This window comes from Lotus japonicus, chromosome 3 (assembly GCF_012489685.1).
Source record: "Lotus japonicus ecotype B-129 chromosome 3, LjGifu_v1.2".
NCBI classification, from domain to species: domain Eukaryota; kingdom Viridiplantae; phylum Streptophyta; class Magnoliopsida; order Fabales; family Fabaceae; genus Lotus; species Lotus japonicus.
Genome location: NC_080043.1, coordinates 53,186,922 through 53,203,229, shown reverse-complemented (window position 1 = coordinate 53,203,229; position 16,308 = coordinate 53,186,922). Strand labels below are relative to the sequence as shown.

Here is a 16,308-nt window from a genome sequence, read left to right as displayed (position 1 = left end):
GTTCCAGTGGAGCTGTTAAGGATATCTGCAACATACACAATCTGATCCTTAGGTACCCATGTGGCGTCGTCCCTCTTTCACAAGTGACGTCTCCGTCGACGTTTTTTTTTTGTTATCCTTAATCCTTTCTAACCGTGCACCGATTCAGAGACCACTAAGACTGTTTCCAGTTTAAGAGTTCCCCTCTAACTTTTCAGATATATGATCGTATACCTAAGATAATCAAGTTAGCAACGAATAAAAGCATCACACACATGACATGCGTGGCCTAGGCCACTACAGAGTTCAAATGAAAGAAATTAACAGAGTGTTCAAGCCAGGGTATATGCATCCCCAACAAGGCATCATCAACTAAAAACTCAATTAATTAAGAAACTGATAAAGAACTTTCGTCGGACCGTCTGCTTCATCCCCCAATCTCCTTCTCCTCAGGATCCACCTCCATGTCTCCACTGTTTCCCTCCGCCTTTACTGGCACCGGTACCCTCTCTCCCAAACCATCTGGCATCACGAACTGCTGTCTATAGATCCGGGCATCTCTGGAAAAACTTGGCGATCGCACCCTCTTCCTAGTTGTAGTCCTGAGGCACGGTGCAATCCCCCGGGGTGGAGAACCTACGAATTCTCAGAACACCTGACCGGCTGTGAAAAGCTTCTGTGGACTCCTAACTCGTATTGGCACTGCTTGAAATGGCTCCTCCTGGGGTACGAGATCCACTCCAACATGCGGATCTGGAGCTACGCTGGTCTGAGGGGCTGGATCCACCTCCGGCTGAGGCTGTGGCGGTGGATCAGGAACGGGCGGTCTGAATCTCCTGGTATGCCTCGACATATAAAAGGAATATGTGAGAGGGATAGTCACCGGATAGCCAAGCTCATATGTGAGATGCAAATAAATCACACAAGAAAGGGGGGTTTGAATTGTGTCCTTAAAAAGTTTATTTTTAAACGTTGGTTTGTGAAAAGAATATTAGTTCTTAAAAATATATTTAGTATGACTTTCCATAAACCGTTTAGTGCAGCGGAAATATAAGCAAGTAAAGCAGAACGATCGGCACACGAGGATTTATACTGGTTCACTCTAAACGATTGGGCTACGTCTAGTACTTGGCCACTGTAACGCCCCGATTTCTCGAGGGTCACTTTAGTAACCTTTTTCCAAAAACGTGTGTAAATTTTAACTGAAATAAAAACCTTTTCGAAACATTGCTTACAAATAAAATGTAGTAAGTAGACTGAATAATTCATGTTATTAATAAAAGCTTTGGAAGCGTACAATGATTCTTTCAAATTACAACATAATGATTAAACTAGTGTCCGACCGCCCCCGAGCCAACACAACAAGAAGGTCTCTAGGTTAGGTTCGAACCCTATAAACAAACTCAGCTCACCCCCAAGTACAGACTCAATTATCACACTCAATACCCGACTCATAGGTCGCGTACCCTCCAAGGCCTCCTCCAGCCTTGAAGTCGGTTGCCTTCCCTTGAGCCACTTGGTTGCGTGCCCTCCAAGGCCTCCTCCAGCGCTCGAATCATATCGCCTCGCATCCTCTGCTCTTGCCAATCCCATAGCTGAACCATCAGTCGCGCAGTCGATGTCTCGAACCTTGCCGTCGTCCACATCAAGCAGATATAGGGTCGTATCTCGACTGATCACACACATGCTTGGTGTCTAGGCGTTAAGCGCCCCAAACAACAAACAAGCAAACAAGCAAGGGTCAAATTCTAACACACACACATCATAAGTAGGGTATACTACCCTATCAATCACAAGTTCTTCACTAAGCTAACATTCACAAATATGGGAACTATATTAAGTTCTAAGGTTCACAAGTATAGGGAACTATCTCATAATTCTAAGTTTCACAAGTATAGGGAACTATCTCATAGTTTATTGTTAGTCAATGCTCGTGCACATGCATGCAGACGCTTTGGATATCCATAACCCAATCCCTCATGGAAAGGCAGGACGAACACGACTCCACGATCGGGGTTGGACACCTCCAACACACCGCTGCCCAACAGTTTGATGATCGGGGTTGGACCTCTCCAACGCACTGCCATTTCACGTTCGTCCTTTGTTCAGGTCCATCCCCTGAACGTCACCACTGACTAGCCCAGTCCAGGTCACCAGCCGTGGCCAACCAAGCCCAGTCCAGGTCACTTGGCCCACAAATGCATGCCATGCAAGTCAGTCATCATCACTAGGCCCTAAGCCCATCACGTTCATCTCTTATGAACAACATATCATCGCATAATAACTTGCATGCATAGCAATAAATATAGCTAACACCCTAGGCATATAGGCATGTTCATAATAACACTAGCTAGCATTTATTGCATCATTATCATATAGCATATCTAGTACATACATCATCAATAGTCCTAACATCATGCTTGCTAACAATCACAATCACAAACAATTTGTCTAGGCCGAGGCCGAAGTTCCCTTACCTCAAAGGTACGCTTTCCTAGAAGTCTCGGGTTGCTCCTTGAAGCTAGGTCTACACTTGGAAATTTCCTACCAACGAACTGACAGAGTAACGTTACTAATCGGACAATCGAATCGATCATAAGCCCATCCCCTTGTTGATCACGAAATTCCCCCCAAAAACCTTGCAAATCCAAAATCATTTCTTTCATAAGATCAAACATTCTTTTCTAAAACATTTTGCTTGAAGATCATAAGAACACTTGAAGAACTTTCGAAGAAAAACATAATTTTCGCATAGATTCAATCCTGCCAAGATCAAAACCTCCTTTATAAAATCCTTTCTTTGAAGGTCATAAGAACAAAATAAGAACATCAAGAACTTCTTTAGGAAAACCCTCAAATAGATAAACATTTCTAAGCAACTTGATTAAAATCATTCTCTTCTGGATTTGGCAGATCAGCTTAAGCTGCAACCACAGAGCATATTGAGAATGACCTTACTCAAGGCTTAGAAACTAAACTAACCTAAGAACAAGAAAAACAAAAGAAAGACAAGAGAGGGAGAGAGAGCTCACGCAAATGCAGAGGAGAGGAGAGCTCTTGGTGTGAAGAAATGAGAGGGGGAAAGGCTCTATTTATAGTGAGGGGTGAGAGCCAAGCATTAAATGCTTTTCTTTCTCCCCAAGAAGAAGCCCAAACCCACGAAATTTGCAGCCCATTTTAGTGTTTCTAGACTCTTCCAACCTTCCTTGATTCGGTCCTCAAAATTTGGCTTATTTCCTAATCAAATCCCTTTTAAAACTATCATTTAAATCCTTAATCTTTTAGAATATATAAATCTGAATCCAAAGGGTTTTAAACAGATGTGAAAATATCCTTGGAGGTTTTAAAAGTTCAGAAATCAATCCCCCATTAATTGAAAGTCAAAGAATCAAAATCCCTAATATCTCTCCTTCATAAAACCTAGCTAGAAAAGGAAATTACTTGCAAAAGTCTCATTTTTCTTCCTCCACAAGCCTTGGCCGCCCAACACACTCTCCATGCTCAGATTTTCTCCAAATATATTTAAAATAATAATTTAAATAAAAACCCCAAAATAATTAAGGCATTAAATGCATCATTTCCCTCCTAAATGCATCAAAACTTCAAATTTAAAATAAAAATCCTTATCAATAATTTTGGCTCCAAAAATTCGTGCATCAGCTCCATAATACCTCAAAAATATTTTCAGAATTAATTTTGATATTAAACCAAAGGTTAAAATTATTTAAATGCATTTTATTTAAATAAAAAACTCATTTTATTTAAATAAAACCTTCAAAAACCAAAGTAAGGAATATTCCCTCATAGAATATTCTTAAAATCATGTCCAGCACCTCCCCCATAAGGTGTGGCCAACGAAATCGTCCTCGTCGACTTGATTCGCCAGCTCATCGCTCCTGTCGGGCCGATTTTGACCTAAAAGTCGTCGTCGCAGAACCCTAGCAATATTACAGTCAAAATGCTCGTATCATCACGCACATCAACATCTAGAGGTTTCTAAGACTTAATATTGCTTCTAAAAATTAATTACCCTTTTTAAAAGGCATAATATCACATATAGCACAAGAAATTCACCGAATATTATTATTAAAATAATATGCTATAAAACCGGGTCTTACAGCCACCACCAAGATTTTCACTAGCAAGTATCAAGGACTTCTCCAATACAAGTATTCTCAAGGACTTCTCCCACAAGTATTATCACAGACTTCTCCAAGTATTCTACAGGAATCCTCCTACAAGTATTGTTCAGTACTTCTCCAATAATCTTAAAAAGATTATATCACTCTACAGGGTTTCTCTTCGTTCAAGAGTAATGGTAGAGAATTTATGGGACTGGAACTCTAAGTGTTTGGGTTCAGATCTGAATTTGGAGCACTAAAGAGTTATGAATCTAAGTGAGAAGAGAATAAAGAGATTTGACTCTTTTAAGGTACAAGGTTCTCTCTTTCACTTGCAGAAGTAAAAGCTTTGGTTTGACTCTTTTAAGGTACAAGGTTCTCTCTTTCTTCTTGAGCTTTGAATGCTTTTGAGAAAATAGTGATGAATGCTTGAGTTCTTGTTCTTTCGGAATTAATTCACCTGGTCTTCAATCTTCAAGAGTGCCTTATATATTCGCTTGCTAGTGTTGTAGCCGTTGTGAGCTTTAATCTGACCGTTGCTCTTAGCCGTTGTGTAATGAGATCAAGCCATTGATTCAAATGGCTTTGGTTGGTAGCTTCATTAAATATGAGCTCAGAGGCAAGTCTATCCTTTAGCCGGAAAGGTGATGTTTGTTAGCTAGTAGGTGGTGATAGACTTGGGCTACTTTTCAGACATGAGACAATTGGGAAATATGATGTTGATGGCTTGTCCTTTTTATTTGTTGGTCAGCGTGCCTTTAGCTGAAGTAAACTAGTCTTCACGTGGTCTGATTTGAGTATAAGTCAATTGGTTGCCTTTTCATTTGAATGTAGGGCAACAAGATACAATCTAACTTTAACTTTGGCGCTCGATATTTCTGACTGATGACGCGACACTGGACGGTCAGTGAGTTGAGTCTTGCTTTTCAATTAGCTTGCTTGCTAATTAGTTTTGTAACTATTGAAGCTTTTCTTTTCGTGATGATTGAACGTTGAAGCATAGAACATGGGTTGTGTTTCTCCTGAAATTCAAGTGTTATAATACGTTTATTTTTCAAGAGACATGCTTCTATAAAAATTGTTATGATCAAAATAAGATTTTAAAAACGTTATGATGCATTTGAACTTAACAATCTGATTCAGGTACCCTGCACCATAACATAGTCAGTTCATTATAACAGCAGAACCATGTGTTGGGTTCGAGGTACCAGCCAGTGGGGGGAAATCAGCGCGAATGGCGAGCACCGGAGGGAGGCTCATCGTCTAACCTGTGATCTGCTTTATGATATAAAAATAATGCATGGGTGAGTCAAATGTGACATTGCACAAGTTTCACGTCAGATAAACAAATGATAAAGTTCAAGATAACATACTATTAAATACAAGCATGTTAACAAACACACATAGTATCACACATATTATGAGGTTTCATCTCCTTATACCTTCGTCCTTCAAATTGACTTCTCTCACTACTTCTTTTGAAATGGTGAGTCCATCGCCAACCTTTTTATTTTATTTATCATGTGATGAGTATGTTTTATAGGGCCCAAAGCCTTGCCTTCTTTAATCTTCGGAAAGTTGTCTCGGGAACATGGACATTCCTTACAGTCCACTCTTTACCGGACACGATCGTTCAGTAGCTCACAGACAGAAATACACAACTTTGCGACTCTTGATACTTTGCATCAGGCCGGCCTCCCGGACCCTACCGGTAGCTGATGGAGAGGTAGAGTCATTGTGTAAGTCCCGGGTCTATTCATCTCTGAACAAGACCACCATTGACGTCTCTGTATTCCCACTCTCATTAGTGGTAGTGACAGCACTTTCCTACTCCTTGTCGCTCCGTGAGTTTGTTTACAAACATCAACTGTAACGCCCCGATTTCTCGAGTGTCACACAGTAACCAAAACGTCGTGAATTTTCGTCGTTTAATTAATTAATCTTCAATTAGTGACAAAAATTCAATTTTACAAAATTCTTGAAACTTAACCATTTCGAACTTGCGGAAATAATCATCAACGTAAACCTCAAGCTTTATTAATCATTGAAAAGAGTATGAAATAAATATCCAAAAGAAAACTTCAAAAAAAATTACATCAAGTTAAACTATCCCAACTAAAATAAAGTAATGGTTCAATGCTTCCAAAACTCGGTACTCTCAACCTAAAAGGAAAAATGGATGTCTCTCAACCCAACCATATCCTTGGTCCCTTCCTCTTTATCTTCTTCCTCTTCATCAGAAGTGTAGTCGTCATCCGGTAGTGGCTCGTCACGGAGTATCAGCTCCCAAGAATGGGTCGTCGCTGTTATCTTCACGACCATCTACCCCCCCCCACAGATAACACATAAACAAGTAGCGCAAGGGTCAGGTTGCAAACAAGATAATCATAAACATATCATAAAGCACAATAACATTCGCTTATGAAATTAAGTTTTATGACAATTAGTTAGACTAGCGCATCCTCACATCACACAACCCACCTCAACACCAATGACCATATTCACGATCATCCGCAGATGAACAATTCTCGGAGGGGACACACCGTACAACCCTCAATCACGTGGGGACACACCATACAACCCACAAAATCACAAGGTGACCGCAGTCAACCAAATCACGTGGGGACACACCGTACAACCCACAAACACCCTCGCGTGCAAGTAACTATTTGTCTCTACGGCACCATCGTTCTCATGGTACATAGTCTCACCTAGACCTATGTTCCATTAATCACGTTTTCACTTTTTACTTGCAAGCGAGTTATTTCTCTTTCTCTTATATTGAGGCTCTAAGTCAAGTCTTCCTAGAGTCTTTTATTCTCATCACAAAACTAAAGATAGCAACAAAACATTCGCAGTGCACAAAAGGGGATTACGGCTAGGTGAGCGACCCTTTTGTACAAATAACCAATTAAACAGTGTGAAATCATTTAAGAATAGCCATATACATAAAAACATGCATATTATGTCACAACAGCACCACAAGGCAAGTACCAAGGTTCATGAAATCAAGCTTAACAACATATAACTCACAGCATCTCCTAAACACATGTTCCTAAACAAAACTTCAAAACATTTTCGCAACTCAACATATTGACAGCAGAAACAACTTTCACAAAAACAGAGCCACATAATGTATCTATCAACCAAAAATCACGTATGATACCTTTCTGGAAAGCTATTTTAAATATCTACAACTATCTAGTTACACACTTGTTCATTTGAGTCCCAGAATTAGGTGATATTAGGCCTTAAAGCTTACTGTCCGGAACAGGAAAGACAGCAGGTGTAACAGTTACTTAAAATGACCTCCAGATCACATTACGAAACCAAAAATTATGATTTGTATACGTTTGGAAAGCTATTTCGAAATTATACAACTTTCATTTTAATCACTTTTTTCATTTGACGATCCTAAATAGGTGAAAAGGGGCTCTGAAGTCCGCTGTCCAGTACAGGAAACTGGCAACGAAACTCCCACCTCTAGTTTAAGCTATAAACCATTTCAGCCCAAGGCTTTAAGCTATATTCTAGCATTTAAAATCAAATCACATACGTCTCATATCATAATAGTACAGCAAGCAAACTTCCAACCCAAACCCTCATGCAAACCCTCAACAATCAAGATTTTTCACAACCAAATATAGCAACAAGTCCCTAACAAACTACCCAAGTCCTAGGACCAGCCCTTACCTTGATTCTTGATCTGAAAAGAGAAGAGAATGAAGTTTGGAAGAACAATCTCTTGCTGTCCAAGTCCCCTTCACCTTCCTTCTCCCTCGCGATTTCTCTCTCCCTCTCGCAAAGCTCTCTCTCGCGTGTACGACGGCGTCCCGGCGGTGGTGGCGGCTTGAGCGGCGACCTCCCCCCTTGCTCTCTCGAGTTCTCTCACTGTCCTCTCTCTGGTTTTTCACGTGAAGAGATGGGGTGCAGTTTCTGTTCTGAATGAGGGAAAGAAAATAGGGATTTCCCCTTAATCCCATGCAAACCACAAGTGGGCTAGGGTTTGGTTTTCCCTTTTCAAGCCCCAATCTCATCACCTTTGACCCAATTATTTAAAAACCCTAAACAGGTCTTATTTAATTAAAAACATACTCTTTTTAATTAAATAACCTAACCAAATTTGGAATTAAAATAAAAATGCACAAATTAATTCGTTGGCACTTTACTGCCAGAACCCCACTCGGTACAATTCGAATATCATGAGCTACAGGGGTCGGAATGACCTGATTCCACTTCGGGAATTTTTTACACTTAATGGGCTACAACTCTCTTCAAGGAAGTGTTCCCAAATGAGGTCGCTAAAACCCTCTAAAAATTCACACAAGTTGACAGTTGTAATCTGTCAAAACTCAAACTTAGCCAAAAGTCTTATTTTATTCAATCTATCACTTAAGCATTACATAAGTAAGTCTAGGGTCTTACATCAACCATCGCCCCCTTATTCTCCTTAATAATTTCTAGCAAACTAGAAACAAACATATGTACCTTACTCTTCAAGTAACTACACCTCAATGTGATTATAGGTGAGATCTATGGGGATCAAGTAGTTGGGTTTTAAGGCAGGAAATCCTTATTCATTCCGGTAATGGCAATGTACTTTTTATAATCAATTTTGATATAAAGGTTGTCACCTATCATCTATGAATTTCATTTTATAATTAATATTATCTATCTCCCTATAGTGTTTCCTAACATGTATCCATAACACATTAATCCGGTGAATTATTTCCCTATACCCTCCTACTTCAGATGTTTAATTTGTTTATTGTCATAAGATAAATCTTTTATCCGAGCCATTAGGCTATTTTCCTAAGTATCACCATATCCCATGGCGTACTTTATCTCCTTTCTAACAATGCAGCAATACAACATCCACAAGCAATTCACAACATGAATCACAAGCAAACATTCAGCATCACTTCATCAAGCATATAATTCAATAGCATTTGTAAACAGTCAAGTAAATAACAATATGTTTACTATCGCCTTAGCGATTACTTATCCGTCATGTACCAAGACAAGGTCTTGTCCAACTCCCCTTACCTTGATTTCTTAGTGGCTGAGAGTCTTGAGGCTCCAAGCCTGCATTCATAGGCCATATAAGTCATTATAAGCTCCCTAATCACTTAGTTAAGTTTAATTAGAGCTTAACTACACTTAGTCATTTTCCTAAGTTCATTTTCAATCCTTAAGGCCTTTGTCACTATTACTAAGCCTTCCTCTAATCATTCTAAGGTTCTTAATAATTTCATATTAGCCTCCTAGTACTTAACTAAGGTCAGATTATGCAAATTGAGCTTTGTTGGTACATGTTACCTTGCATTTTGTCAAAACAATCGATTGTCGAAGCAGATGCCGTGGCATCTGATTTTGTGAAGCTAGGGCATCAGTCCTCAGCTTGAGTTTATGTTGTGGGCTCTTTGAAGATTAATTGAAGATTTGTTTTTCTTGTTACTTGAGGAACAAGTAGCTATTCCAGAAGGGTTTTATTTATGGGTTGTTATTTGTTGAAACAATCTCTGTTAAAAGATTGGTTTCTATCTTTACTTGTGCATTAAGTAACAAGATGTATCAAGATTGCGTTTTGAATTGCTGTTGCTGCAATCTGTTACTTCAGCCCATGCTAACCCTAGAGCCCATGCCACCGTTGCTGAAGTCTATAAAAGGATGAAGACCTAAAACTTGAAGACTACTGAAGCTATCGAGAGAGATCAAGTGTTTTAGGATTGTTTATTGTGCTTTGTCCTTTGTTAGTTGTGAATCCTCTTTGCTGACTGATTCTATAAAGGAAAGAAGGGTTCTGTGTGTTTGATTACATTCAAACTCTGATTGTTGATTGTGTTCACCAATCTCTGTGGCAGTGATTGAGAGAAAGTGAGAGGGGCTCTCATATTTAGGTTGAGATTCTAAGTAGAAATACACTGGGTAGATTAGGAAGTGAACTATGAATTGTTGTGTTCATGAGTGTCTGTAATTCCTGAATCTTGAGATAATGCATTTCCTTTCTTTGGGTGCAAACCCTCCAGACGTAGGTGAAAGTTTTTCACTGAACTGGGTTAACAATTCCTGTGTTTTGTTGTTTCTGTTTTAAGTTCTGTTTTACTGTCAAGCGATTGTCGAACCTATTGTCCCAGCGTCGTGCAGGACATTCGTACTACAGGGAACCTGAATTACAAGCTTAATTCTATTTCATCTAATTTCTAATTAATCATAAGCTTACTTACAAATTAAAAAATTATATCATACGCTTCTAACATACTTCCAGTAGCCGATTCCTACAATTTTCCACGTTCCGAGTTCAACTAGACCATTTTTCAGAAGCACCTGAGCATTGTTGCTACCTCAATTAGCCAATTTTTGAATCGGCCGAGAGGTTCTACCATGTTCCAGAAGCATAGACTAATCAATTTGGCACTCCAATTCGAGGCTAGAAGCTCAACCCGATAGCGTGTTTAAGCTTCAAAATTTGAATATTGGTTCCATCGATTCCTAGCGATTCATGGCTGCAAACTGGTTCAAAGCTTCCTAAAAATATTCTAACATGCTCAAGGATACATTTTGGAGTGAAAACAATACAAAAATGAGCGAGTTGCAAAAACTCACTCGCCGGAGAAGATGAAACTCGCTGGAGAAGATGACCGGAGATGTCCAAATCGTCACGGTCGAGCAGTTCTAGGCACTGGAACTTGGTCTACAGGTTATGGTGATGAGCTTGGTGCTATTGGGTGCCGCTATGGAGGTCTGGGATGTGAGGAAAGTCGAGTTACAGAATGAAGAACTCTCCGGATTCTGGAAAATGCTCGCTGGAGTTGCAGGTTCTTCTCGATTTTGAGCTTCCCTTGCTCAAAGGTTCACAAAAGTTACCTAGATCGAATCCTTACCCTCTCATAAACTCAATGGACCAAAAATTACACTCTAACACTCAGTAATTAAAGAGAATCGAAGAGGAGAAGTGCTTGATGTTCTTCTCAGGTTTTCTCACTTTCTAGGCTCTCTGATCACTCTTGGTTCGCTCTGAGACTTGGAATAGAAAGCTGAGGACTTAGGGACTTAAAAAAGCATCTTTTTATGGGCTGTTGGTGGCTTAACTTTGAAAACCATGATTAAGCTCTAATCCTAGTTGCACCACCTAATGAATTTCATGCAATTTGATTATCACAAGGCTCCAGAAGCTGCTTGTTGGTCAATCTGCAACTGTACAGAATTCACCCGGTTTTAAATTATCGAACCACAGGGAATTGGTGTGGCAATTCAGTTTAAGCCTCGAGTTCACGGTAGGAAAGCGAGTAAAATTCAGTTTTAAAGTTGATTGTTTAGGTGATACTTAATTAGAAAACTAACAAAGATAAGTGTGTGATAATCAATGGTGAAAATGCCTTGGGTTCTTGTTTAACTAATTCAGTTCTAATCAACCTATTCTATCCATAAAACTCTGAGTCTCTCCTTGATGTTCTAGCCTAATCAATCATTTATCGATGCCTCGCATAGACAATCCTCTCAAGCCAAAAGATAGGCACAATTCCTTGATAACCTAAACATTTGCTAAAGGCATTAAGCATGCAATTCAGGCCAACAAATCCCAGCCCTTCCTCTATTCCTAGTAGCAAGCATAGAAGAGGTAATCCCACAACAAGTCACTAATCTATAACAAATTTCCGTTCTATTATAGAAAAGCTTAAATCTAGCACATGTTCTAACTTGAAACATAAAGCATGGATATGGGATTCAAGGGTTTACTCAGAAGATTCATGAATAGAAATAGGAATTAAGATTAAAACATCATAAGTCTTACAAAGAACCCAAAGCAAAAGGGGTTTTAGACAAACATGGCTATGAAATCTATACAAGAAGATAAAGATGAAACCTGAAACATAGGGCTTAGAGAAAGTTCCTCAAGCTCCAGAACTCAAACCCTCTCTTCTAACTTATGAAAATATGATAAAATGACAAAAGGTTCCAAGAGAAATGTCTAAAAACCAATTTATAGGCAAAACAGTCGAGTCTGGGCGCTCAGGCGCCAATTCAAAGCGCCTGAGCGCCAATTCCAGCTGAAAACATGCTCTCTAGAAGGTTCCCAGCACCTAGGCGTCAATTCCCAGCGCCTAGGCGCCAATTCCAGAAGGCTCAGAAAATATAACTAGCGCCTAGGCGCTCGAAGCTCGCTGGAAAGGCTTTTTAGCTTCTTCATAACTCATCTTCAAGCACCTTTTAAGTCCTCCATCAATTCCATGCTTCTTGGCCTTCTTTCTCCTTCAGTTTCTGATCTGAAAACTTAACCCACAAGACAAGGAAAATATCCAGAAGCTCAAAGAGCTTATTAGCAAAGAGGACCCTCAAATAACATAAGAAAATCATGCAAGTCCTAAACTTACTTAAAATGCGAGAAAAGTCCCTAAAACTACAAAATTACCAAAACAAAGTAAAGACTCAAAGAAAGATAAAAATGCATGAGAATGCATGAGACACTACATGAGACTCAACAAAAAGACTTAAAACTAACAAACAAATGACCCTAAAAACACTACTAAACTAGGGTCATCACACCACTATACTCAACGGCAGCTCGCCCTCGAGCGTAAAAAACACTCGCTTGCCATCAAGCGCAAGAAATGCTCCCAAAACAAGTGCTCTCAACAAGGAATACTTCACACAAAACAGGGGGACAAAGCAACCACAACTGGTTCCAAGAGAAAGATCCAACAACCTACTTCATGCATCTTTTGAAAAGAGAAGAGTGTAGAGTCCATTGATGGGAAGCATATAGATCTAAAATCCTAGGATGAGATATATATTTAGTGCACTGAGCACACAAGCCGTTCATAGCTTCTGGATATCATTCACTCAAGAGCAACCAAGATCAAACATGCACAAATTTAATGAGACTACAAAGGGTTGAAATGTTGGCTTGGTGAAGTACAAGGTGGTTGGTCCCTAAGGAAGACTAGACTTCAAAACATATTGAGTGTGGTCCAAATAGTAACCCCAGAGCTTTCAATAAACAAACTTAATAAGCACAAGTCTCTTGACCCCTCTTTTTCAACTTTCTTTTCTTTTTTGTTTGACACTCTAATTTTGATTAGGAGTGCTTTTCTTTCTTTTTTCTTTTTTCTTTTTTTCAGTTGAGGCAAGAGACACTTTCAGTTTTAATTAGCTCCAAAACAATGCAAGGACCAACACTCCCCAAATTCCAACCTATCATTCATCCCAATCATTTAGCTAACAAAGAAATCTTCAATAGGCTCAAAAGGGACAGCTAGGGACAAATGTTCAAGCCAACAAACTACGAAGCTCAAAACCTACAGGTCTCAAGAATTGTGCAAGTATCACAGAGCATGCAAATAGTGAAATCAATACAGAACCAAGAAGTACAAGGGAGTCTGGATCCTCCAGGGAAATTATATGGTGAAGGGTCAAAGACGGACCCTTATGGACTACACCAACTCTATCCTTAAGAAACACTCGGAAGACCGAAGTCTCCTCCTCTCTTCCCCAAAGCATGCAATCACTTATCCCCAAAAGACAACACAAGGATTCACAAAAGCATTTTCAAAACCAGCACTAGTAAGAGAACATAACTACGGGCAAAAACATGTGAGTATAGGGAAGTAAAGACCCAAAAACGACTCTAACAAACAATGCACGATTAAAAGAAAAATAAAAGCTACAAAAGAAAAATATGCAAAAATGCATGAGGTAAACTAAGGGAAAGAGTCGACCTCCTTTACCAATTACCATGGAGGCCTTAGACACACCTCCTACTCCAGAATCCATGCTCTCATTCCCTGCAAAATGCAACAAACAAACAAGCAAAAGAAAACAAGACTTGGGTTTTCTCCCAAGCAGCCCTAAGTTATAGTCCTAGGTGGACTCTCCTTCCTTTGGTGTTAGGAAGGAAATTCCTTACTATCAATATTTCTTTCACATGTGCAAGGTATGAAACTTGCACAAAACCTTTGGAACATCTCCTCCCAAGAGAGGGTATCATCTAAACCATCGTACCAAATCCTTGCTCTCCCCTTCAAGGAGTGAGGGAAAAGCTTAACCTTGAGCTCATCACTAGTCACACCTTCCATTTTTACAAGGTGACTAGCTTGTGTGAATCAGGCCATGTGGGCTTGGAAATTCTCATCTTTAGACCCCCATACTTGTTTTCTCTAACAAGCTTGATGAGAGCTTGATTAAGCTCAACACCTTTTTCACTTACATTGGGGGTCTCCTTTGAAGACTTGGACAAGCTTTTGATCATATCACAAACAAAATTATCATTAAGGTTAGTTTGTGAATTAGGATTGAAAACTGAAAATCTTACCTTGTCCTTACCAACTCGAAGAATGAGCTGACCCTTATCAACATCGATCTTCGCCCTGCCAGTGGCTAAGAAGGGCCGGCCAAGAATGAGAGGAATCTTAGCATCCTCCTCCATGTCTAGCACCACAAAATCAACTAGGAACACGTACTTATCAACCTTAACCATCACATCTTCAATGATCCCATAAGGTATTTTTAGGGATCGGTCCGCCATTTGTAAGGAGAGCATGGTCGGGGTGACCTCTCCTAAGTTCAGCCTTCTAAACATGCTAAGCGGCATCAAGTTGATGCTCGCTCCCAAATCACACAAGGCTTCAACAACAGTCAACCCCTCAATCTCCACTGGGATAGTAAAAATCCAAGGATCCCTTCTCTTCTTAGGCATTTTCCTTTGCAAAATGACACTACACTCCTCGGTCATCATAATAGTTTCATCAACCTCACTCAACTTCCTTCTCTTATTTAAAATTCCCTTCATGAACTTAGCATAGATAGACCTTTTTTCCAAAGCATCGGATAAAGGGATATCAATATAGAGTTTCTTAAAAACATCCATAAATTTTGAAAACTTTTTATCCAAATTCTTCTTAGCCAATGCTTTAGGAAATGGAACTTTGCCAAGTTCAGGAATAGGATCATTCATCACTCTAGTTTTTATAGGAACACTCACTTCCTCCTCAACTATTTTCTCACTTTTTCCCTCAATTTGCTTTTTTAACTCATGTAACACTCTCCCACTCCTAGTGGTAACAACAACAGAATTTTCTTGTTCGGGATTGAGGATAGTATCAGAAGGAAATTTACCTTGAGGTCTTTCGGCAATTTGCTTGGCTAGCTGGCCAAGTTGGTTCTCCAAGTTCTTGATAGCCGCCTCTTGGTTCTTATGGTTGTTGTTCATGCGGTTGATGCAACTCTCCAATAGCTCATCTAAGCTCTTCTTGCCACCATCATTTTCACCAACTTGCTCTTGGACTTGTTGAGAAAGTCCAGAGCTTTGACCTCGGAAACCCTGACTAGTAATGGTGCAAAATTCACTAACATTGGGCCCTCCAATAGCCACACACCCCACTTTGGCTGCTGTAGCACCGACCAAATTGGTCGCCTTTATGTGATTTTGAATCTCCGCAATTCGTTCGGAGAGTTTCTTGTTGGAGGCCAAGAGCTTGTCGTAAGCTTCCACTTCAAACTTACTCCTTCGGGTTTGGCGATCATTTTCAGAGTTCATGGCTCTCGCTGCCATCTTTTCTATTAAGTCATACCCCACTTGTGGGGGAAGAGCATCGAACTCTCCATTAGAAGCCGGGTCCAAACCAAACCTCCAAGAGTATTGTAGACCATCATAAAATGTTGCAACCAATTCAGCTTGGGTGAGATTATGTTGTGGGCATTTCCTCAAGAGCTTCTTGAAGCGCTCCCAAGCTTCATAGAGATTCTCTTCAGCGATTTGCACAAAATTCATGATGTCTTTTTTCAATTTCCTCAAAAGAGCTTTTGGGAAGAACCTTGTTGTGAATTTTTTTTCTAGGTCTTCCCAAGTAGTGATTCTATCTTGAGGTTGTGAATTTAGTCAATCCTCAGTCTCATCCTTTAACGAAAATGGAAATAGGCTCAACCGAATTGCTTCCGATGAAACATTGCTCACTCGATAAGTGTTGCAATTACGGATGAACCTCTCCATATGAGCATGAGGATCTTCTGAGGAACCTCCACCATATTGGCTTTGGCTCACCAAGTTGATGAATGCCGGTCTCAACTCAAAGTTTCCATCTCCCTCGGGAAAGACAAAACTCCCGGGATAATCATAACTCATAGTAGCTGAAGTGAGTTCTCGTAGAGACCGGTTGGCATTCTCAACTTCTTGTTTTTGTAACCGGAGAATGATCCCCTCTTGGATTCT

The 16,308-nt window shown here is 39.9% G+C and overlaps 1 protein-coding gene and 1 non-coding gene across 2 annotated transcripts; one reads left to right on the top strand and one right to left on the bottom strand.

Annotated features, from left to right (window-relative positions):
* Nucleotides 1–1,245: 1,245 nt before the first annotated feature.
* LOC130749287 (uncharacterized) lies at nucleotides 1,246–2,736 on the bottom strand. The gene is made up of 2 exons (XM_057602623.1): nucleotides 2,457–2,736; nucleotides 1,246–1,674 (listed from the first exon to the last, which is right to left on the bottom strand). Exons 1-2 carry the CDS (start codon nucleotides 2,655–2,657, stop codon nucleotides 1,306–1,308), a joined length of 570 nt encoding a protein of 189 aa, XP_057458606.1. The 5' UTR covers nucleotides 2,658–2,736; the 3' UTR covers nucleotides 1,246–1,305.
* Nucleotides 2,737–15,781: 13,045 nt separating this feature from the next.
* On the top strand, nucleotides 15,782–15,888 carry LOC130709720 (small nucleolar RNA R71). The gene has a single exon (XR_009010191.1). It is a non-coding gene; the product is annotated as a small nucleolar RNA R71 (small nucleolar RNA).
* The last annotated feature ends 420 nt before the right edge of the window (nucleotides 15,889–16,308 follow it).

Bases quoted from the DNA above. Each gene is read 5' to 3' on its own strand.
- LOC130749287 (XM_057602623.1), bottom strand. From the start codon at position 2,657: ATGTTTGATCTTATGAAAGAAATGATTTTGGATTTGCAAGGTTTTTGG. The intron at 1,675-2,456 runs GTAAGGGAACTT...CTTAACGCCTAG, and splicing joins TAGGAAAGCGTACCTTTGAG to ACACCAAGCATGTGTGTGAT.